The sequence below is a fragment of the Podarcis gaigeae genome (assembly GCF_964106915.1).
Source record: "Podarcis gaigeae genome assembly, chromosome: 7".
Classification (NCBI taxonomy): domain Eukaryota; kingdom Metazoa; phylum Chordata; class Lepidosauria; order Squamata; family Lacertidae; genus Podarcis; species Podarcis gaigeae.
Window position 1 is genome coordinate 10,894,223 of NC_139683.1, and position 22,655 is coordinate 10,916,877.

Here is a 22,655-nt window from a genome sequence, read left to right on the forward strand (position 1 = left end):
AGTGATATCACTGTTCTCTCTCTCCCCTTCCCCGTTGGGTCTGGTCTGAGTAAAAGTGTCGAATGCAACCATGCGACTCTTGGTGTAACATGAGCCATGCTAGGAGGGAACAGAGAGGAGTTTAATCCTTAGGAGGCTCATAAATTAAGGAACTACTAAACTAAATGGACTCCTTTCCCTCCCCATTTCAAAGACATCTAGACACCTCCCTACTTGATATTGATGTACAGCCTACTTACGTCCGAGTAATGATCAAGGGAAAGGTTAGTATGCTTTGTTGTTATTGCTTTTATTTTATGTTTTTCAGAAGTTTAATTTTGACTCCTTTCCACTTCCTAATACTGGCTCCTTCAACATGTCAATCCTGTACTTGTTCTATGGATGTTATTGGCCTGGTGGGAAGAGTTCTAGGAGTGAAGGAGGAAACCTACTATTATCTCACCCTTCCAGTCTTATCACTTCCATCTGGGGGACTCAAAGAAAGCAAAGAAAGCCTGCCCTCTTTCTTCTCTCTTCAGTTCCTTGTCAGTTTCCACTCTGAGACCCAAGTCTAATGGACCCTGATAGTTTTCGCATCTCATGATGTCAGTGAAAATGAAATAAGGTGACAGGCACCAAGACATTGTGGCAAGAAAAGGCTTAGTCCGTTTGTTATTTGCCATGCAAAGTTGCATTTGCACTCACTTTTTTGGGCTCAGTATACTTCTTAGCGAACTTTTGGAACATTGCATCAGTTACATTCAGGTGGGCTATCTTAACTTTTGAAATTAGCCATTTCGGGAGTATTATGCAAAAGCAAAATTGGAAGATATATTTAACTGATGATGTAGAAAGGCCCTAAGATGGGGAGTCAAGTTCCCCTTCCATGCCATTTTTGTTCTTGCTAAAACTTTTATTTGGGATAACTTGAAGTTGAGTTATCATCCTAAGAGCTGTAATATATCATGAATAGAGAGATGGAGCGTTTTTTAAAATCCCTGTAGATCTTGCATTTTCTTCATTTTTTTTATTTTAAAAATGCCAGTGCTGCTAAGCTAAACATTAGAAGCTCTATTCGTAATCATACTACTAAATGCAGATTAAAAATTACTTTCAGTCTAAAATAGACTAGCATAATTATTCTCATTTAGTTGCCAATATAACCTAAGTACTATGCTATAACCTTCTTTAAAATGTCATACATTTCACTGGCAACACAAGGCATACGTGTATGTTTGAAGGCGCGCACACACACACACATACTCATCATACTTACAACGTAAATGAGGACTGTTTAAGATGCAAATCACCCGTTAGGATTGGTATTAATATATACCACAAGAGAGATTTAAGTCAAAAAAAATCCTCTCGGATCAAAGACATGTTATTCATATAACTGCACGTTTTTCTATCTGGGCCACAAATGCTTTATTCTTCCTGATTCATACTTCACATCCCTGTAAACCCACAAAAATAAGTCTGGTAAACTTATGATTTTTGTTGTATCTATATCACAAATGGCGTAGTTCCTTGTCTGTGTGTTTTGGGTTTTTCAGGCGTTTCAACTTGTGCTTCCTGCAGAAGTGAAGCCAGATAACAGCACTGCTAAAAGATCTCAAACAACTGGACATTTGGTTATCAGCCTACCAAAGGTAGGGCAAAATGTTCCTACGATGCTCAGAATTCAGTTTTGCCTTGGATCTGCTTGCCTGCACATTCTTCTTCCTCTCCCCGTATGTTCTGCCCTTGAGGCATTGCAAAACTCAGAGCAAAATGTCCCCCAGAGCACAGTGCTACCGCCAAAGTGGAACAACATCAAACGTGAAAGACTGGATAAACAACATAGCCTCCGAAAAGAAGAAACATGGCAAACTTGAGCCTCAGTTCTGAGTGGACTGCCTCTTCAGTAGCACCTTCAGAGCTAAGCCCATGCTGTCACGATGCTGATTTGATGCCTTGCCTGTTTCTGAAAGCATTTCAAGGCCTTTTCACAACATAGTCTTTAGGGCAGAGCTTCCCAAACTGTGCGTTGCGACACATTAGCGTGTCGGCTGCAATGTATAGGTGTGTCACGCAAACGCAAACTGCACTTCTCCTGGGGCTGGAAAGGGGTTAGTTTAACCTCCGGTTTGCTAGTAAAACTGTATTACTGTGTTGTGAAGTGGGGCATGTCTAAAAATTGTGTCACCAACATGAAAAGTTTGGAAAGCTCTGCTTAGGGACTTGAGATCTTGCTCTCTTAAAGCAGCTTTGGCAGAAGCAGTGATACCTTTTAGTAGACTAAGGATGTAGGACGCTGCCTTACAGCAAGTTCAGACTATTTGTCCTGGCTTAGTTTTGTCTACTACCCAGCATCCTTTTTCCTGGAAATGACAGGGATTGAACATGGGATGTTCTGCATCCAAACAAAGCATGTTCTCAGCCGCTGAGCAGAGAGCTCATCAGGAGCGTCATTTTCCAGATGGATGCGGACTGCAGAGTGGAACTTTGGTCTGCCGTTTTATTTAATTATTTTATTCCGTGTCATACTTGAAACATGCAATTAAGTGGTTGTGCCTCATCTTTGGGACGCTCTCCCCACAGCAGATAACAGGAGGGACCTTCATTGGTGAAATTTAGGTGTCGGGTTAAAAGCTTTTTATTTAATAAGTCTTTTAATTGTGTTACTCTTTTACTCTTTCTGGTTTGTGGGTTTTAATGGCTGCTTAATGCTTGTTCTGCTTTTTGCTCTTGTTTTTATTGCCTCAGTTCTCCAGTATCTTCATTGCCGATTTTATTTTATTTTTTGCAGCTTTTCTATACATGAGTTCAGACATGCAAAGTGTTCAATAGATGCCTGAAATCAGTGGTCACCAATGTGGCTGTCCTACTGGTAGTGTTGGACTACAACTCCCATCACCTCTGGACATTGGCTATAACAGCTGGGACTGATGGGAGTTTGAGTCCAACCTGATTTGGAGGGTACCACGTTGGCCACCCCTGCTTCAACAACAAATGATTTCTTATTTTATTTTCTCGTGTGGGTATTTTTGAACTGGCTGCAATGAAAATTAAATAAAAGCTAAAGTTATGGAAAGCAAGATTTTGCTCTAGTAGCAGGTTGCACAGCTGCAGTTTGTATTCCTGGTCTGGAATAAACATAGAGGCGTTTTAGCTGTTTTAACTGTTCTGATGTTGAAAACTGCTCCCGAGCTGCCTTTGGGACATATTTTCTTCCCCTTGAGCCATGAATCCTTGCAAAGCTAATGCATCAAAATGCTGGCCTTTTCTCCCACACCCCTAAGTTATTAACGGAAGGCATTAGTAAGATAGTGTGTTCCTTCTTTACTTTTTTTTTTTACATTTGTTCTTAAATCTTTTTTTAAAATATGACTCCTCTGCTGAGATGTATGTAGCCAGTCTCCTTCAAGTTCATACCATCTGTCTTGTCTTGCTGGGCCTCTCATTAATTCCAACGGTTCATCTGTAATGACAGGTTTGCAGCCTCATCAGTAGCTGGAATTGTGCCTGAAATGTTATTCATCTGACCAAAATCCACTTCTCCAAAACATTCAGAATACACTTAAAATGAATATTTACCACACTTCTAAATCATAGAATTGTAGAGTTGGAAGGGATCTCAACTAGATCATACATAGCAGATGACCATCCAACCTCTGCTTAAAAACCTCTTGTGGGAGTTTGTTCCACTATTGAACAACTCTTACTATTGGGCAGATCTTCCTGATGTTTAGTCAGAATCTACTTTCTTGTAACTTGAAGCCATTGGTTCAGGTCCTGTCCTGTGGAGCAGGAGAAAGCAAGTTTATTCCTTTTTCCATGTGGCAGGCCTTCAGATATTTGAAAATGCCTATCATGTCTCCTCTCAGTCTCCTCTTTTCCGGGCTAAACATATCCAGCTCCTTCAAGTGCTCTTCATAAGGCTTGGCTTCCAGACCCTTGATCATCTTGGTTGTCCTCTTTGCACATGTTCCAGCTTCTCAATATCCTTCTTAAATTGTGGCACCCAGAACTGGACACAGTACTCCAGGTGCAGTCTGACCAAGGCTGAATAGAGCGAGACTATTACTGTTGATGCAGTCTAGAATAGCATTAGCTTTTCTTGCTGCTGCATCACACTGTTGCCTCAGGTTCAGCTTGTGGTCTACTAAGATCCCTAGATCCTTTTCACATGTGCTACTGGCAAACCAGGTGTCCCCAATCTGATATTTGTGCAGCTGGTTCTTATTGCCTAAGTGTAGAGATACTATGGATAGCAGCCACATGCCATTGTAAGCGTGTTCATAAGTAAACTTCACAGAGATTTACCCCCAAGTAACCATGCATGAGACACGGGTGGCGCTGTGGGTTAAACCACAGAGCCTAGGACTTGCTGATCAGAAGGTTGGCGGTTCGAATCCTCGCGATGGGGTGAGCTCCCGTTGCTCGGTCTCTGCTCCTGCCAACCTAGCAGTTGGAAAGCATGTCAAAGTGCAAGTAGATCAATAGGTACCGCTCCGGTGGGAAGGTAAATGGTGTTTCTGTGCGCTGCTCTGGTTTACCAGAAGCGGGTTAGTCATGCTGGCCACATGACCTGGAAGCTGTACACTGGCTCCCTCGGCCAATAAAGCGAGATGAGCGCTGCAACCCCAGAGTCTGTCACGACTGGACCTAATGGTCAGGGCTCCCTTTACCTTTTAACCATGCATAGGACTGCAGCCCACAGGACAGGACAATTGGCAAAGGTGTCTGGGAAGAAAAGTCTACAATGAGGGAGCCTTCACAGAAAAGGCCTTGTCCGCAACTGCCGCTGACTTCACTGCCCAAGAAAGGGCATCCACAGCAGAGATTCATAGTGGTCTCTTCAAATGAACAGGCTCTTCCAGAAGAATACCTTGATAACTTGGAGGCCTGAGGAATGACAGGTGAATCTCGACATTTGCAGTGCAGTGATGTACTACTGCCTGGCCGTGCAATACAGAGAGCTGGTGTAGCATAAGGCTGAAAGACACTCTTGGTCCAAATGTCAACTGCTGCAAACTTAACAAGTTCTGCTAGGGTCTTAGATATCCACCCCCCCCCCCCAGTAAAATGCTACTTTTTTCCAATATGGAACTCAGTCGGTGAATGTTGCCAGGATTGTTACCAGAATAGGGCCATTGAGAAGCAGGAGTGAAGTATCAACATCCTTTCAAGGTTTGTAGAAGTACAAACAAATTCCAACCAACCCCTCACAAAAAAAGTCCCAAAATACAGCCAAAAGAGGACTGAGTATGCTAAATAGCCAGGAATGTAGATTGACAGTTGGAAAACATTAGAATGGGTGGAGAGGAGGAGAGACTCTGGAATAATTTATCTGGAGGGAACGGCCGGCTGGAACCGTGAATTGGAACACTCCTTTTAGGAGGAATGATGCACTGCAACATTTTGTTGCTTGTGTCATTTGCAAAGAATAACACCAGTCTACCTTACAGAGTTGATGCGTGTCTTACAAGTATGTGACGTGTACTGGACTCTCAATTGCGCCATACAAATATGTGTCAAACCCAGTGTCTGGAAAGGAACCTTCGCTACGTTCAGAGCTGGTCTTCTTGGCAAGCCTTTGCAAAAGTGTAGGGTCTCATATGTATTCACTACGCATATCTGAGGACTCTGGATCTATGGTCATCCAAAGTGCACATGCAGCACAAGAATAGTAATTCCTCAATTGTATTGATTCATAAGCATCCTGTTTGAAAGTTCTTACATCTCAGTGCAAGGCCTACATTGGATAGCTTGTTAATTTTGCAAAACTCCAGCTTTTCAGAACTTGCAGTCCTTTAAAAAAATAAAAAAATAAAATATTGCCTTTCTAGTGACCTTGTGGTAGCAAAGATCCTGAAGAGAATAAATTTCTGCGTCAAGTAAATGAAAGCATTTCATGTTCCCGGACACACTTTTATTAAGTCTGAAAATTAATGTCCTTCCCTTCTTCCAAAGCAAGTAATAAGGGCAGCAAAAGGTTTTAGACAAATAGAACAGGACATTTTTCATCACGAAGCTAACCAAAAGGGAGACTTTCAAGTTTTTGCATAGGGTGGGTTTCCATAGACATTTTATGTTTCACAAAGTCAATGCAAGTTGGCTTCCTGAGTTATGTATGTACTCGGCTAGTCTACTTCAACCCACTTTTCAAAGTATTATATAAGTGTGCTGAGTTGAGATTGAAAAATGCATCGGTCCGTTGGCACACTTATTTGTGGTATGGAAAGGTGAAAGTACATAAAGGATTCACAAACCAAATAATTAAGAAAAAAGGTATAGAGTATGGGATCAATATAAAAAATTATTGGAGACAGAAGCACCACTTTGGCTTTCACCATTGGAAGACACAGTGGTAAAGAAAAGGAATATGATGGAAGGTTGGGCAACTTATAGAAATTTATTAAGAGAGGAAGGAGGAGAGTTTAAATTAAACGAATTTAAGGAATTATCAGAAATGTTAACAACATGGGTGCAATATCATCACTTGAACAAAATGTTTAAGAAAGATAGGAAACAAGGATTTGGTGAACAAAAATCACAATTGGAAAGAGACCTGTTGGAATGTAATGTTAAAGTGCTGTCTAAAATGTATAAGATATTATTGGAAGGGGAGACAAAGGATGAGCAAGTAAAATCTTCAATAATACGTTGGGCCATAGATACTTGTTATAATATAGACATGGAAGCATGGGAACGATTGTGGAATATGGATATAAAATTTAAGAGAAAATCCTGAAAATGTTATATAGATCAGTGTTTCCCAACCTTGTGCCTCCAGATGTTTTTGGCCTACAACTCCCATCATCCCTGACCACTGGTCTTGCTAGCTAGGGATGATGGGAGTTGTAGGCCAAAAACATCTGGAGGCACAAGGTTGGGAAACACTGATATAGATGGTATCTAACACCTAGCAGGTTGGCAAAAATTTATAAATCAAAATCAAGAAAGTGTTGGAAATGCAAAGAAAAAGAAGATACTTTTATCATATGTGGTAATCTTGTAGTAAGGTTAAAGCTTCCTGGGAAATGATGTATAATGAATTGAAAAAGAGGTTTAAAAAAACACAGAAGCTTTTCTCTTGTGAATTATAGATGTAGAACTACCCAAACAGTATAGAAATTTATTTATGTATGCAACTACAGCTGCAAGAATGTTACTTGCCCAAAAATGGAAAGAGGAAGTCCTGACAAGAGATGAATGGATACAAAAACTTAAGGATTATGCAGAAATGGCAAAACTTACCAGAAGAATAAGAAATCAAGATTTCAGCAGCATCAGGTCTGCTAGCTTTGTTGTTTTTCATTTGTTTAATAGCTGTACACAACTCTCTCAGATTTGGAGATACTGCATGCTTATCTCTAATCTCATCCCTAATCAGCTGCCCAGATAAATTTGTGACTATCCTTCAGCTCCTCCATGATAATATGACAGCAACAATCGCAGATTACAGTGGCTCTTAAAGTGAACCATTCACAGTTGAATCAGGTGTTAAACAGGTTTGTGTTATCGCCCCAACTCTATTTATTATTTTAATTGCCACGATCTACACATTTGTCAAACTCCCCACCAGAGTAGAAATCATGTATCGAACAGATGGAAAGCTCTTTAACTTGAGTAGGCTGAAAGCAAAGACTGAGGTTACCATAACTTTTGTCATAGAGCTTCAATATGCTGATGACAACATAGTTTGTGCACACTCAGAGGATGAGCTCCAAACCATTCTAGATAGCTTTGCAGAAGCTTACGAAAAGCTTGGCCTATTGGCCTATTGCTCAACATCCAAAAAACCAAAGTACTGCATCCACAAGCACAAAATAACCCCCCTGCAGCGCCACAAATCCAACTTAATGGTGTAACATTGGAAAATGTTGATCACATCTTCTACCTGGGCAGCTGTCTTTCCACAAGGGCTGACATTGATACCAAAATCCAGCATTGCCTGAAATCGGTGAGTGCAGCTTTCTCCCTATTGAAGTGCAAAGTGTTTGAGGACCGGGACACTCACAGGGAAGCCAAAATGCTTATTTACAAAGCTGTTGTACTACCAACCTTACTGTGTGCTTGTGAAACATGGACCACTTAAAAACGCCATCTCCAGCTTCTCAAAAGATTCCATCAGTGGTGTCTCTGAAAAAAATTGTTGGAAAGACAGGTGAACTAGTTCCAGTGTGCTGGAAGAAGCAAAGATCAACAGTGTCAAAGCAATGATTCTTCAACATAAACTTCATTGGACTAGTCATGTTGTGTGGATGCCTGATGATCGTCTTCCAAAGCAACTACTCTATTCTGAATTTAAAAATGGAAAGTGTAAAGGTCAACAAAAGAGGTTTAAAGACTCTCTCAAGGCAAATCTAAAAAAATGTAGTATAAACACCAACAATTGGAAAACACTGGCCTGCGAGTGCTCCAAGTGGAGAACAGCCTTTACCAAAGGAGTCATGGGCTATGAAGATCCTCAAGCTAAGGATGAAAGAGAGAAACGTTTAAGAGGAAGACACATTTGGCAAATCCTCATCATGATCAACTCTCACCTGGAAACCTATGTCCCCACTGTGGGAAGGACATGTGGATCCAGAATTGGCCTCCACAGTTACAGACTCACTATCAAGACTGTGTTGATGGAAGACATTCTTACTCAGTGACGAGTGATCACCAAAGAAGATTTGTAAGAATTACCCCAAACAAAGGAGCTGATGAATCTGTAGTGAATTTGTACAGAATCACTATGAGGGAAATGCATTGCAGAGTTGCAGCCTTCTTTGTTTCTGACACCAGATGCCCAGTTGATGACAAAGGAAAACATTAAAAATGAAGATAATTGTCTCCTAGCAACATCAGCTTTCACAGCTGTCCAGGTTTATCATCCAAAAAAGCAAAGTTCAGCAGATGCATTTGTAAGGAATGTTGCTGTACCCATATTTTGATCAAATTCTTAAGGAGGCTTGCAACAGACTGCAGTGATTTAAATAAAACAAGAACCAGCACATACACAGATAACCCAGCAGCCCTTAGTTTTCTGGCTGATGGATGGGGCCAGACTGTACAGTTCCCACTGGGAAACCAGTTGCAGAGTTATTCCTGGCTGGGATGGGGGGGAATCAGCTCTCAGCAGCTTCTCCTTCTTTGTCTGATGAAAAGGACTAGGTTGGTCTTGACCTTGCCACGATATTCTTCCTGAGAGGCATGGGTTTTGACTTCCCAGTGGTTTGTGGTCCTCTGGCTGATGGGAGTGGCTGGCCAGAATGTAGATCTGTTTTGCTTAACAGCCCTGGGACAACTTGGAGCCTAGTGTTCCTTCTAGCAGAGAGGGGGAAGCAAGCTTCCTATGTTTGCTTCCCTGCTGGCTGAAGGTTGGGCTATACTTCCTCTTGCCATTCTGTTCTTCCTTGGAGGTAGAAGATGTGATCCCCCAGTAGATCTTTGACCTCTGATGGATGGGACCAGAGTATGCTTTCTCCCAGTTCTGCAATACTGTTGTTGTTGTTGTTTAGTCGTGTCCAACTCTTCGTGATCCCATGGACCAGAGCACGCCAGGCACTCCTGTCTTCCACTGCCTCCCACAGTTTAGTCAAACTCATGCTGGTAGCTTCGAGAACACTGTCCAACCACCTTGTTCTCTGTCCCCTTCTCCTTGTGCCCTCCATCTTTCCCAACATCAGGTCTTTTCCAGGGAGTCTTCTCTTCTCATGAGGTGGCCAAAGTATTGGAGTCTCAGCTTCAGGATCTGTCCTTCCTGTGAGCACTCAGAGCTGATTTCCTTAATAATGGATAGGTTTGATCTTCTTGCAGTCCATGGGACTCTCAAGAGTCTCCTCCAGCACCATAATTCAAAAGCATCAATTCTTCGGTGATCAGCCTTCTTTATGGTCCAGTCTGCAATACTAGGCAAACTAATAGGCAAATTTATTGGTCTTCAGACGCCATTAATAAACTAAATATCTAAAAATTAATGGCAGTTGAACTCTGAAAATCCAGACCTATAATTCATAACAAAAATATACAATTTCCACCATTAAATTGAATGATCATTGACATGCTGGTGCTCTATAATTCTGGGAACATTTTGTGCAGATATCTTCAGAATTTGCATAAAATGTTACTCAACTTGGAAGTCCAGAACAGTTTTTGCATTAGACTCAGAACATAAATAGCATATTCTTTATCAAACACACAATCTAGCTAAAATGGAGCACCTCTAAGTCTCACTGATTTAAGTAAGAGAGAGGGTGAAGCATAGGCATAATTCTGCTATTGAAATCATTGGGTTATAGATGTGCATAACTTTGGCTGCATTGTGCTCCATGATTTTTAAAGAATACAGAAGGTTTGGACTTCATTCTTTCTGAATCATTGTCTGCTTTAGGCAGCAAATATAACTGTGTGTGTGTGTGTGCGCGCGCGCATGTGTGCGTGCACACACCCCCTTTATTCAGAAGATTTCATTTATTTTCAGTGCCTGGAGCTGAACTGAGATAATTTGTGCTCCCTAACCTTGATGTTCAGATATGGTGGACTGAAATGTTAAATAAACACATTTTACCTGAATGATGAAACCAATATACTTTTCTTTTCAGGCTAAAGAAATAATTGTGGCTAAGCAAGACGTATCCACTTCTAAGAAACCCTCTGACACCACTAAGCTTCAAAAAAATCTAAGAAGGTAATAGTTATGATTAATCTATCTAGCACCTCAGTTTTTATATTTGCTGGAAATGGGTTTTTCAGTTGCGAGGATATTTCTTCTCATGGAATGCACAGTTGTATGGAATAACAAAAATAAATATTGATTTGTATGAAATATAGCTTTATGTGGAGCCTTGTCCAATGCCTTTATAAACGTCTGCTTTGGTGGCCAACCCGAGAAAGTTCTTACAGCCGCAAGTCAGATTTATTCCATTGACTGTCACTTGGCCTCTTCTACAGCGTTATGAATTGAAGCTCAAATTCTTCTTTTTTTATATAATTTTTTTTTATTCAAAGTTATAACAAAACATATTTTCCAAAAACATATCCTTATTCCCTCCCCATTTTTCCTCCCCTCACAAAAGCCATACCCCCCACCCCACCCCCCGACTTCCCTCAGTTCCAGTCTTTGGAACCCCCAGGAACCTGAGAGCCTCCAGTAGGAACACGGGCAGATTTTTAAAAACTTTAATTAATCATATTTATGACATGTACTGAGCTTAGGGAACAAGGTGACCTAGACAACATGAATTGTGACTAAGACCTTGTTTCCCATGATTGATGTCTTCCTCTAAATAATACTTGTAAAGGCATGTTCTTCCCAATCAGACCCTGATTTTAAAAGTCATAGGTGTCCTTGCACTTCCAGTTCAATGGATGTTCTTCAGTGGATGTTCTTCAGACTGCTGCTTGATTGCAAGAGTCAGACAGGCTCTTGTAAACTCATATCATATGCCTTTGTCTTAAATATCTATTTTCCTTGTGTAACAACTATACTAAGACATTTTCAAAGACCTAGATGGGAGCCTAGTCCTGTGTTCATCTGCCAGTAAACACTGCCAGTCAGACTACTGTTCTATATGTACAAATAGCTATACCAAGTCAGGCAAGATTCCTATAAAATCAAATGGGGGTGGGGGGGGAGAGAAAGAGAGCACAAATTCTGGGCCTGAACTGGCATGTCTGCTTGTGCTGTCGGCTTGTAATCTTTTTATGGTCTCATGATTACTCTCAGTTAATAGCAATAACCTCACTGGGTGTAAAGACGAATGAGAATGACTGTAAAGCACTTAGAGGTATTAAGATCGCTACATAAATGGCAAGAACCACAGAGCACTAACATTTCATAAATGATATCGTTTAAATAATAGTGTAGATTTAATGAGAGGCTGTGGCTTATACAAAATCCAGCTTTTCATAGACTTCAGCTTCGACAAATTCTCCAGGGACTGCAATGGCAACCTGTTGCATTTGGGGAACAATTCAAATTATCCGTTGGAGGGAAGCCATAGCTCAATTCTGGGTTCAATTCCCAGCATCCCCAGTTAAATTATCTGTGTCTCAAGTCTTCAGAGGTGCTATATTACTGAATACTGGAAAAGCTGCACCAATGGTCTCACTCAGTATAAGGTAGCAGCTTCACATAGCTGAAATATATTTTGAAATATAGATTATCTGCATATCCAGGAAACAGATTCTCTCTTCCCCATGATATCACAACCATAATCATTATCATCTGCTTACAGGCAGATAAACAAATTAAGGGGAATAAGACCCAAGGGAGAAGGACTTGCATAGAGAAAAAAACACACATTGTGCTTGCAAACTTATGAGCTCTAGGAGGCCTCTCCTTCTCCAAAGCATTAGACCTCCCTCTCTGAGAATGGAGAAAAAGAGTTCCAACCTTAGAGAGGAAGATCTGATGTTAGCTTCCCCCTTCCCAGTGTCCTAGCAGCTTGCACTCCATAGAGCAGAAAACTGGGTCCACTAGGAACACATTGGGGGCATGCCAGGAGAGGACATGGTGAAAGCTTAGATCTGAAGGATCCAGTGCCTTTTCAGTCCCCCAACATGCCCCCAAACTGGAGATTGAATTACTCCAGCCCTGGAGGGAGCTGGTGTAGCTCACAACTGTTTTATCTCCTCCCCATCAAGGAAAGACAAAACAGGAAGCAGGACAGAGAATTGCAAAGCACCCTCATTTCTATCCTGCCACAATGCAGTAGATAGACTGCTTTCTGTTTCCTCCAAAACAAAAAAAATTCCTTCCAGTAGCACCTTAAAGACCAACTAAGTCAGTTCTTGGTATGAGCTTTCGTGTGCATGCACACTTCTTCAGATACACTGAAACAGAAGTCACCAGACCCTTCTATATAGTGAGAAGGTGGGGAGGGGTATTACTCAGAAGGGTGGTGGGAATGGGTGATTGGCAGACAGCTGTGATGAGCCTGTTGACGACTCTTAACGACTGCAATAGGTCTTACAGGAAAAAGCAAGGGGTGAAAAGGTGAAAAATGGCTTTGTCATGTACAATGAGATAAGAATCCAAGGTCTTTGTTCAGACCAGGTTTCTCCATGGTTTTAAGTTTGGTGATAAGTTGCAATTCAGCAGCTTCTCTTTCCAGTCTATTTCTGAAATTCCTTTGTAGTAAAACAGCTACTTTGAGATCTTGTATAGAATGTCCTGGGATATTGAAGTGTTCTCCTACTGGTTTCTCTGTCTTGTGATTCCTGATGTCCGATTTATGTCCGTTTATTCTTTGGCGTAAGGTCTGGCCTGTTTGTCCAATATAGAGAGCTGAAGGACACTGTTGGCATTTGATGGCATACACAATGTTAGACGATGAGCAATTAAATAGTCCCGAGATGGTATGTGTGATGTTGTTGGGGCCAGTAATGGTGTTGTCCGGGTGTATGTGGCAGCAAAGTTGGCATCTGGGTTTATTGCAGGCTCTGGTGCCAGTGTCCGTTTTAGGTCTGGTTGTAGTATTATTGTGGGTTAATATAGAAGGGTCTGGAAACTTCTGTTTCAGTGTATCTGAAGAAGTGTGCATGCACACGAAAGCTCATACCAAGAACTGACTTAGTTGGTCTTTAAGGTCTACTGGAAGGAATTTTTTTTGTTTTGACTATGGCAGACCAACACGGCTACCTATCTGTAACTGTTTCCTCCAAGGCCAACTTCAGTATTACATGGTAAATATCCTTTTCAATTAATATTCAATCACGACATTAAAGAGTGGCCAAGAACATTCTTTTGGTGATCGGTCTAAATTTTCATGATCTTCTAGGCAGGCCAGGAAGACAGAACCTAGCACATTCATTTTCACATGGTAACGGAGAAACAATCATGGACCTCACTTTCTTTTTAATACGGAGAGTGTGGAGATGCGCTGCTCAGAACATCATTACAGTGGTACCTCAGGTTACAGACGATTCAGGTTACAGACTCCACTAACCCAGAAATAGTACCTCTGGTTAAGAACTTTGCTTCAGAATGAGAACAGAAATCGCGCGGCGGCAGCGGGAGGCCTTATTAGCTAAAGTGGTACCTCAGGTTAAGAACAGTTTCAGGTTAAGAACGGACCTCCAGAACGAATTAAGTTCTTAACCCGAGGTACCACCATATTCGTCAATGGATTTTCACTAAGTATCCCACAAGGTTCTGTGGGGAAAGGACAGAACTTGCAAGAAGATGTTTGAATTTCTTGAGGCTAGGGAAGAACTTCTTTTTCAAGAAAAGACACTCTTTTCTCCACAGGGGGTTTGCAGGTAAAGGAAATATATTTCAATGTTGTTAAAGGCATGAGAACAGAAGCCAAATGAGAGTTCCGGCCTTCTTCAAGTAGGAGAGGAAAATCAGGTTGTTCCCAACTGGGGGATACCATTGTTCTTTGGAAAGATGTGTGATGGCCTTTGAATGCTGCCCCCTTCCAATACCTACCATGCTAAGAGAAAAAGCTTGGCTCTGAGCTTCCAGGTGCTTGATATATAACACCTCAGAAGTGCTGATGTTTAAAGACTAGATGTTCCAGCAGGCTGCTCGTGTCTGCAACGAGGCAAAAAATTCAGGCTGGTTTGAGAGGTGGGTAGTAAACCCAGGTGTCATTGCAATTCAGCGGCAGGTGATGTAGCCTGATTTTGTAATCACAAAATCAGTTAGCTTGACCATTTTGTGTGGGGGGCAGTTAGAAGAGAAGAAGAGGAGTTTGGATTTGATATCCCGCTTTATCACTACCCGAAGGAGTCTCAAAGCGGCTAACATTCTCCTTTCCCTTCCTTCCCCACAACAAACACTCTGTGAGGTGAGTGAGGCAGAGAGACTTCAGAGAAGTGTGACTAGCCCAAGGTCACCCAGCAGCTGCAGGTGGAGGAGCAGGGAATCGAACCCAGTTCACCAGATTACGAGTCTACCGCTCTTAACCACTACACCACACTGACTTAGTAGACATGCCACAACAGGCCCATTACAGACAATTATATTGCAGCACTTTGGTACATCCAGAATTTCCTTGGGCAGTGGGGGATGGGATGGGAGACGATTGCAGTTCCTTTCACGAGACTTTGTAGTACCCAGCATCGTCTTCCCATGTTTTAAAAGGGCTTGAACTTCTGAGCATCGTAAAGCTTCCAATAATCTTTTCGAAGGAAAGCACCTGAGCCTTGAGGTCTGAATTATGACCAGCAATGAACATTGCTGCTTTTGATTTTGTGTGCTTTCCACGTCTCCAGAATTGTGTGCGTATAATGTAAAAGCAGAGATAAGTACGTATATTGCAAGTAAACATAAAGTCTGTTGAACAAAGTAGAACCCAATTCAGTTTCCCTGAGCAACGTTTCAAGTGGCTATAAAGCATTGTGGCCCTTTTCACTGTGGTCTTCTGGCACCATTTCTAGATGATGGACAGAAACTCCATTGTGAGTCGGCAAGGAGAGCGTTGGGATAGTGTCTTTTATTTTGCTGCTGCTGTTACGGATAATAAATGCTCTTGCCCTTGGAATCCTCTCTTGCCTCTGTTTTTTATAACTTAGAACATGTTCACATTTAAAAAAGAAAAAGTAGGAGGTAAATTTGGAGGCGGCAACCCCTTGTCTATTTGGTTTTATCTATACAGTGGTATATATTGCGGGACGCGGGTGGCGCTGTGGGTTAAACCATAGAGCCTAGGACTGGCCGATCAGAAGGTCGGCGGTTCGATTCCCCACGATGGGGTGAGCTCCCGTTGCTCCTGCCAACCTAGCAGTTCGAAAGCACGTCAAAGTGCAAGTAGATAAATAGGTACTACTCCGGCAGGAAGGTAAACGGTGTTTCTGTGCACTGCTCTGGCAGCTGTACGCCGGCTGCCTCGGCCAATAAAGCGAGATGAGCGCCGCAACCCCAGAGTCGGTCACGACTGGACCTAATGGTCAGGGGTCCCTTTACCTTTACCTTTACCTTTACACAGTGGTACCTCGGGTTACATGCACTTCAGGTTACATACGCTTCAGGTTACAGACTCCACTAACCCAGAAATATTACCGTGGGTTAAGAACCTTGCTTCCGGATGAGAAGAGAAATCGTGCTCCGGCGGCGCAGCGGCAGCAGGAGGCCCCATTAGCTAAAGCGGTTCTTCAGGTTAAGAACATTTTCAGGTTAAGAACAGACCTCCGGAACGAATTACGTACTTAACCCGAGGTATGTATATATGTATGTATGTATGTATGTATGTATGTATGTAAGTAAGTTCAAATAATCTGTATTGGAATGGCAAAGATAAAGATGAACATGCAAGGTGCTTGTAGATATGGCTCATATATGGCTAGGCTGCCTTTACTCATGAAAGGGAGCAGGTGGTGCTGTGGTCTAAACCACTGAGCCTCTTTGGCTTGCTGATTGGAAGGTTGGCGGTTCAAATCCGCGCTATGGGGTGAGCTTCCGTTGCTCTGTCCCAGCTCCTGCCAACCTAGCAGTTCGAAAGCACACCAGTGCAAGTAGATAAATAGGTACTACTGCGGCAGAAAGGTAAACAGTGTTTCCATGTCCTCTGGCTTCCATCACAGTGTCCTGTTGAGCTAGAAGCGGATTAGTCATGCTTGTCACATGACCCGGAAAGCTGTCTGTGAACAAATGCTGGCTCCCTTAGCCTGAAGGCGAGATGAGTGCCACAACCTCATAGTCGCCTTTGACTGGACTTAATCATCCAGGGGTCCTTTACCCTTTTTACCTTTACCTTTACCTTTTACTCATGAATACTTTTCTTTCATATTTGTGTTAATATTAGGCATTCCTATCCCAGTCCCACCTTTTAATCCTGTGGCTTCATGAGGTGCCAGGCCTTGTCCAAGTTCAAAGACAGCCTGCAAATGGGGTTAGATTCTGGCAGATGTAGACAGCACTAAGTGCAGCTTCTGAAGAGACTACATAGCCCTACATGGAATGCTTAACAGTTAATGTTAGCATCTTATGAGTATAGTAGTACCTTGGGTTAAGAACTTAATTCGTTCTGGAGGTCCGTTCTTAACTTAAAACTGTTCTTAACCTGAGGTACCACTTTAGCTAATGAGGCCTCCTGCTGCCGCTGTGCCACCGCTGCACAATTTCTGTTCGTATCCTGAAGCAAAGTTCTTAACCTGAGGTACTATTTCTGGGTTAGCGGAGTCTGTAACCTGAAGCATCTGTAACCCGAGGTGCCACTGTAGAAGCATTTTCGATGACTCCTACAAATGGAGCCAATCTCTCCTGGTAAAATTTAGGGTGCCAGGATGGGCAACAGCCCAGGTTGTGTGCAGTTGCCAACGCTTCACCAAGCACATTGTGTTTTCCTCAGGTTAAGAAAAACACTGATCCAAGTAATTGTGATAAGATGCTAAGGACATCCTTGTCTTGGACTCTAGTTTAACTGTGATACCCACATAGAACTGGATAATGATTTCAGATAGTTTGGGGAAGTTATGCCCTGACATGGCATAAATTTGTCAGGAATTACCAAACAGCCATTGTGGTTCTCTTCCCACCCCCACACAATTGCTTTCCAAACTTTGCTGAACAAGTCTTTCAATTTTTGATTCCAAAAATTGGAATCAGAGTTGGTTAAAACCAATTTTCTTCTCTCTATTGTTTTGGCTTTGCTTGGAGAAGTATGGGGTTGGATGGTTAGTCTAGAATATTAAATTACATGATAGATGCAGAGGTGTGGTTGTAGAGTAAGTGTCTTTAGCGCCTGTCTCAAAGCGACTAATAATCTGAATCAGAATCATAACACATTCTTGCAAATGAGCTGGGGAGACAGCAGTTAATTACCTCTCAGAAATGTCCATTTGTAGTGTGCCTACCGTAATATTAAATCCACTTTATTAAAGTTGAACAGCATGAAAGATCTGTACGGCTAAAGTGTGTTCAGCAAAAGAGGGGGATGATTGAGCTTCCGCCTTTCTCACTAAGGGTGAAACTAAACATGATGTTAATTACATGAATGCAATTAACTTGCAAGTTTCTGTTTTATTTGGGTTTTTTTTGTTATGCATTCTGCAAGTAGCTGCTGAGTAGCCTCCAGACTGGGCAGGAGGGTAGGGAGTACTGAGGGGGAATTTAGCTTTTTCTGTCCTTGCTGTGGGATACCAACAAAAATAACTTCTCCACAGCTCCTATTTGCATGCCTAGGAAAATCAGTGGGAGTTTCCCTTGAAATGCAAATACTTTTTAAAGTAGTTTAAACCATAACAATGTGTGAAAAGCACCTAGCTTTCTCCTTTCGGAGTCTTCTGTTTCATCAGGCTGTCCCTGAATAAGTCTGGCCCAACTCATAGCCACGGACATGCCTTAGACTTGGTGTTTACCTCTACGGATGTTGGTGATCTGACATTAACTAAAAGCGAAACAAAAGAAGTGCCATGGTCAGATCACTTCCTGGTGCAACTGGACTTCTCCGCAACCCTTCCCCTCCGCAGGGAGGTGGGACCGATTCGGATGGTCCGCCCCCGCCACTTAATGGATCCAATTGGCTTCCAGAGAGTGGTAGGGGATGCTTTATCCCAAGTTGATGGCCTTTCAGCTGATTCCCTGGTGGCACGCTGGAATGCGGAGTTAACCAGGGCTATTGACTGTCTGGCTCCGAAGCGCCCTCTCCGATTGCATGGAGCCCGGACAGCCCCGTGGTTTTCCCCGGAGCTGAGGGTGATGAAACAATCGTTGAGACAGCTAGAGCGCCGGTGGCGGAAAACTCATTCTGAATCAGACCGGACACGGGTTAGAGCTCAACATCGAGCCTACCAAGTGGCAATGGCGACGGCGAAGAGGGCCTTCTTCGCCGCCTCCATTGCATCTGCAGAAAACAGCAGCAGGAGACTTTTTCAGGTGGTTCGCAATCTATCAGAACCACCTGTTCCACCGGGGCCTGGTAGGGACCCCAAGATCTCCTGCAATGCTTTTGCAAAGTTTTTTGCAGATAAAATCGCTCAGATTCAGAAGGAGGTAGACTCCACTGTGGGAGCAGGGCCGGGGCGGGAGAGTACTAGAGTTCTGTCTGGTCCTGTTACATGGGATCAATTCCAATCTGTTACCTCCGAGGATGTGGACAGGCTGCTTGGACGAGTGAAACCGACCACCTGTCTCCTTGATCCTTGCCCATCCTGGCTGATAAAAGCGAGCCGGGAAGGGCTGGGCGATGGGCTCTGCGGGGTGGTGAATGCTTCCCTCTGTGAGGGAGCCTTCCCAGACCCGCTGAAAGAGACGGTCATTAAACCGCTTCTTAAAAAAACATCTTTAGACCCGGCCAATTTGGCCAACTATCGCCCAGTCTCAAATCTGCCATTCTTGGGCAAGGTGATTGAGCGGGTGGTTGCTGAACAACTCCAAGCACGCCTGGAGAAAACGGACCATTTGGATCCCTTCCAATCGGGATTCAGGCCTCACCATGGGACTGAAACTGCCTTGGTCGCGCTGGTTGATGATCTCCGGCGGGCTAGGGACAAAGGTGAGAGCTGTTTCCTAGTTCTGCTGGATCTCTCAGCGGCCTTTGACACCATCGACCATAACATCCTTCTGGACCGTCTAGAGGGGCTGGGAGCTGGGGGCAATGTCATACAGTGGTTCCGCTCCTTCCTCCTGGGCCGTGTCCAGAAAGTGATGGTGGGGGGTGAGTGTTCAGACCCCGGGGCTCTCACTTGTGGGGTGCCTCAGGGTTCTGTCCTCTCCCCCATGCTTTTTAATATCTATATGAAGCCGCTGGGAGAGATCATCAGGGGGTTTGGACTGGGTGTTCATCAGTATGCAGATGACACCCAGCTCTACCTCTCCTTTAAATCAGAACCAGTGAAGGCGGTGAAGGTCCTGTGTGAGTGCCTGGAGGCGGTTGGAGGTTGGATGGCGGCTAACAGATTGAGGTTGAATCCTGACAAGACAGAAGTACTGTTTTTGGGGGAGAGGAGGCGGGCAGGTGTGGAGGATTCCCTGGTCCTGAATGGGGTAACTGTGCCCCTGAAGGACCAGGTGCGCAGCCTGGGAGTCATTTTGGACTCACAGCTGTCCATGGAGGCGCAGGTTAACTCTGTGTCCAGGGCAGCTGTCTACCAGCTCCACCTGGTACGCAGGCTAAGACCCTACCTCCCCGCGGACTGTCTCACAAGAGTGGTGCATGCTCTAGTTATCTCACGCTTGGACTACTGCAACGCGCTCTACGTGGGGCTACCTTTGAAGGTGACCCGGAAACTGCAATTAATCCAGAATGCGGCAGCTAGACTGGTGACTGGGAGTGGCCGCCGGGACCACATAACACCAGTTCTGAGCGATCTGCATTGGCTCCCAGTACGTTTCCAAGCACGATTCAAAATGTTGGTGCTGACCTTTAAAGCCCTAAACGGCCTCGGTCCTGTATACCTGAAGGAACGTCTCCACCCCCATCGTTCAGCCCGGACACTGAGATCCAGCGCCGAGGGCCTTCTGGCGGTTCCCTCATTGCGAGAAGTGAGGCTACAGGGAACCAGACAGAGGGCCTTCTCGGTAGTGGCGCCCGCCCTGTGGAACGCCCTCCCATCAGATGTCAAAGAGATAAAGAATTACCTGACGTTCAGAAGACATCTTAAGGCAGCCCTGTTCAGGGAAGTTTTTAATATGTAATGCTGTACTGTTTTTAACACTGATTGGGAGCCGCCCAGAGTGGCTGGGGAAACTCAGCCAGATGGGCGGGGTATAAATAATAAATTATTATTATTATTATTATTATTATTATTATTATTATTATTATTATTATCATCATCATCATTTTGGCCAGTGAATGACCTTTCACCATCCTTCAGTGGAACTTCATGATTGTTTGTTCTTTCTAGATAGAGAGAACAAGCAGTTGTGAAGCTCCGCTGAGCAGTGACTCTGAGAATAAATACATACTGCATCCAGTGGAAGACTTCATTTTTTGTTGCATTTCACTCTGGGCTCTTTGGCTGGGGTGATGCCTCAGATGAACAGTCAGCACTGCTAGATAAAATTAAAGTATCAGGGTCATTCAAGGAAAAAGAATGCATAGTTGCTTTTTGAACACTGTAAAATTAAGTTCTGTTTGCATGTTCCTGGCATCTATATAACTAGTTTTTTTAGTCACCTAGTCAATATGTAACTATTTACATGTCTTGGTGGCCTTTGAATTTGTGCATTTATGAATTTTCTTGACTGTTTTGCATTGCTATTTTGGCTTTTCCCATTGGTTGCTGTTGCTGACACTGCTGGACAGCTCCCCTAACCTGGCTTGGGATGCTGCATGTGGTGCTGTGGTCTAAACCACTGAGCCTCTTGGGCTTGCCGATCAGAAGGTTGGCGGTTCGAATCCCCATGACGGGGTGAGCTCCCATTACTCTGTCCCAGCTCCTGCCAATCTCGCAGTTTGAAAGCATGCCAGTGCAAGTACAGTGGTACCTCGGGTTAAGAACTTAATTCGTTCTGGAGGTCTGTTCTTAACCTGAAACTGTTCTTAACCTGAGGTACCACTTTAGCTAACGGGGCCTCCCGCTTCCACCACACTGCCGCCACACGATTTCTATTCTCATCCTGAAGCAAAGTTCTTAACCCGAGGTACTATTTCTGGGTTAGCGGAATCTGTAACCTGAAGCGTCTATAACCTGAAGCGTCTTTAATCCTACCACTGTAGAGGAATGGGTACTGCTGCAGTGGGAAGGTAAATGGCGTTTCCGTGCGCTCTGGTACTCGTCACAGTGTCCTGTGCTCCAGAAGCAGTTTTGTCCTGCTGGCCAGCATGACCCAGAAAGCTGTCTCTGGACAAACGCTCTCTCCCTCAGCCTGAAAGCGAGATTAGCGGCCGCAACCCCATAGTCGCCTTTGACTGGACGTAACCGTCCAGCAGTCCTTTGCCTTTACCTTTCACCTTATGCAAGGAGACCCTCCTGAAATGTGTGATGTAGTTCGTGTGAGCAGCATTTCCGATCACCCCTTTTTTTAGTGTTGTTCTTCCAGCAGTAGGTAGTGTGTGGTTATAACAGCAACTGTGTCCTGATTGGCCTGGTGGCAGAAGGGCCAGTTAAGTGGACCAGCTCCATTCTTCCCAGTTGCACAGCAAGCAGTGGAACTGTACTGGAGTGGACTGGGACATGCTTCCGTATATGTCTAGTCTGTTTCGCAGCAACTTTGAGTTCATATTCTATGCACCAAGCACTCCATGTACATACTTTCCTTGTTGCATTGGCCCTGACAAATGAGAATAGTGAATGCTAATCTGTTGAATGCTGTTTTAATTTTGTTCGGGGTTGAAGGTGGAACTCTTTGCAGGAGACGAGTTTAGGTACTACTGTTTTTTACTGTACAGTTTTGAATCTCATTACTTAACAAAAGGACATAGAAAAGCAGCCAACTGAAATAAGCATGAACTGATATAAACATACCATTCAATTTAAATAGCAACTAATGTTTTGTTTGTTGTCAACAAAAGGTTTGGTTTTTATCACTGCTTTCCAGCATTTTTGTGTAATTGGGATGTTGAGAAGAATAAATTGCTGGATTGAAGCAAGTGGGATACATCTGCAATGAAAATAATGCATTTAAAATAGGTGCTTTTTCAGAAGCTGGCAAATTATACCTTGATGCATATTCTTGGTGCAAAGTAAGTAACTGGATTAAAATGAGTTTGAAAAATATAAAAATCAGTATTTGTAGACCTTCTATGTATTACATCGTATATAGTTTACATATGTGAGTAAACCTATGAAAACACACACACACAGTTTGA

At 43.3% G+C, this 22,655-nt stretch overlaps 1 protein-coding gene across 5 annotated transcripts in view; it reads left to right on the plus strand.

The window, feature by feature from the left end:
- Window positions 1-22,655, plus strand: part of DNAAF11 (dynein axonemal assembly factor 11) — a 40,352-nt gene that overhangs the window by 17,101 nt on the left and 596 nt on the right. For 3 of the 5 annotated variants that reach the window (XM_083749265.1, XM_083749267.1, XM_083749266.1), the window contains 3 exons: window positions 194-263; window positions 1,536-1,631; window positions 10,557-10,642. In XM_083749265.1, the coding sequence (XP_083605391.1) occupies window positions 194-263; window positions 1,536-1,631; window positions 10,557-10,642 (252 nt within the window). Of the gene's footprint in view, window positions 1-193; window positions 264-1,535; window positions 1,632-10,556; window positions 10,643-13,736; window positions 14,177-15,093; window positions 15,182-22,655 lie in introns of those variants that run through there. The other 2 variants (XR_014566788.1, XM_083749268.1) reach the window with 2 other exon arrangements.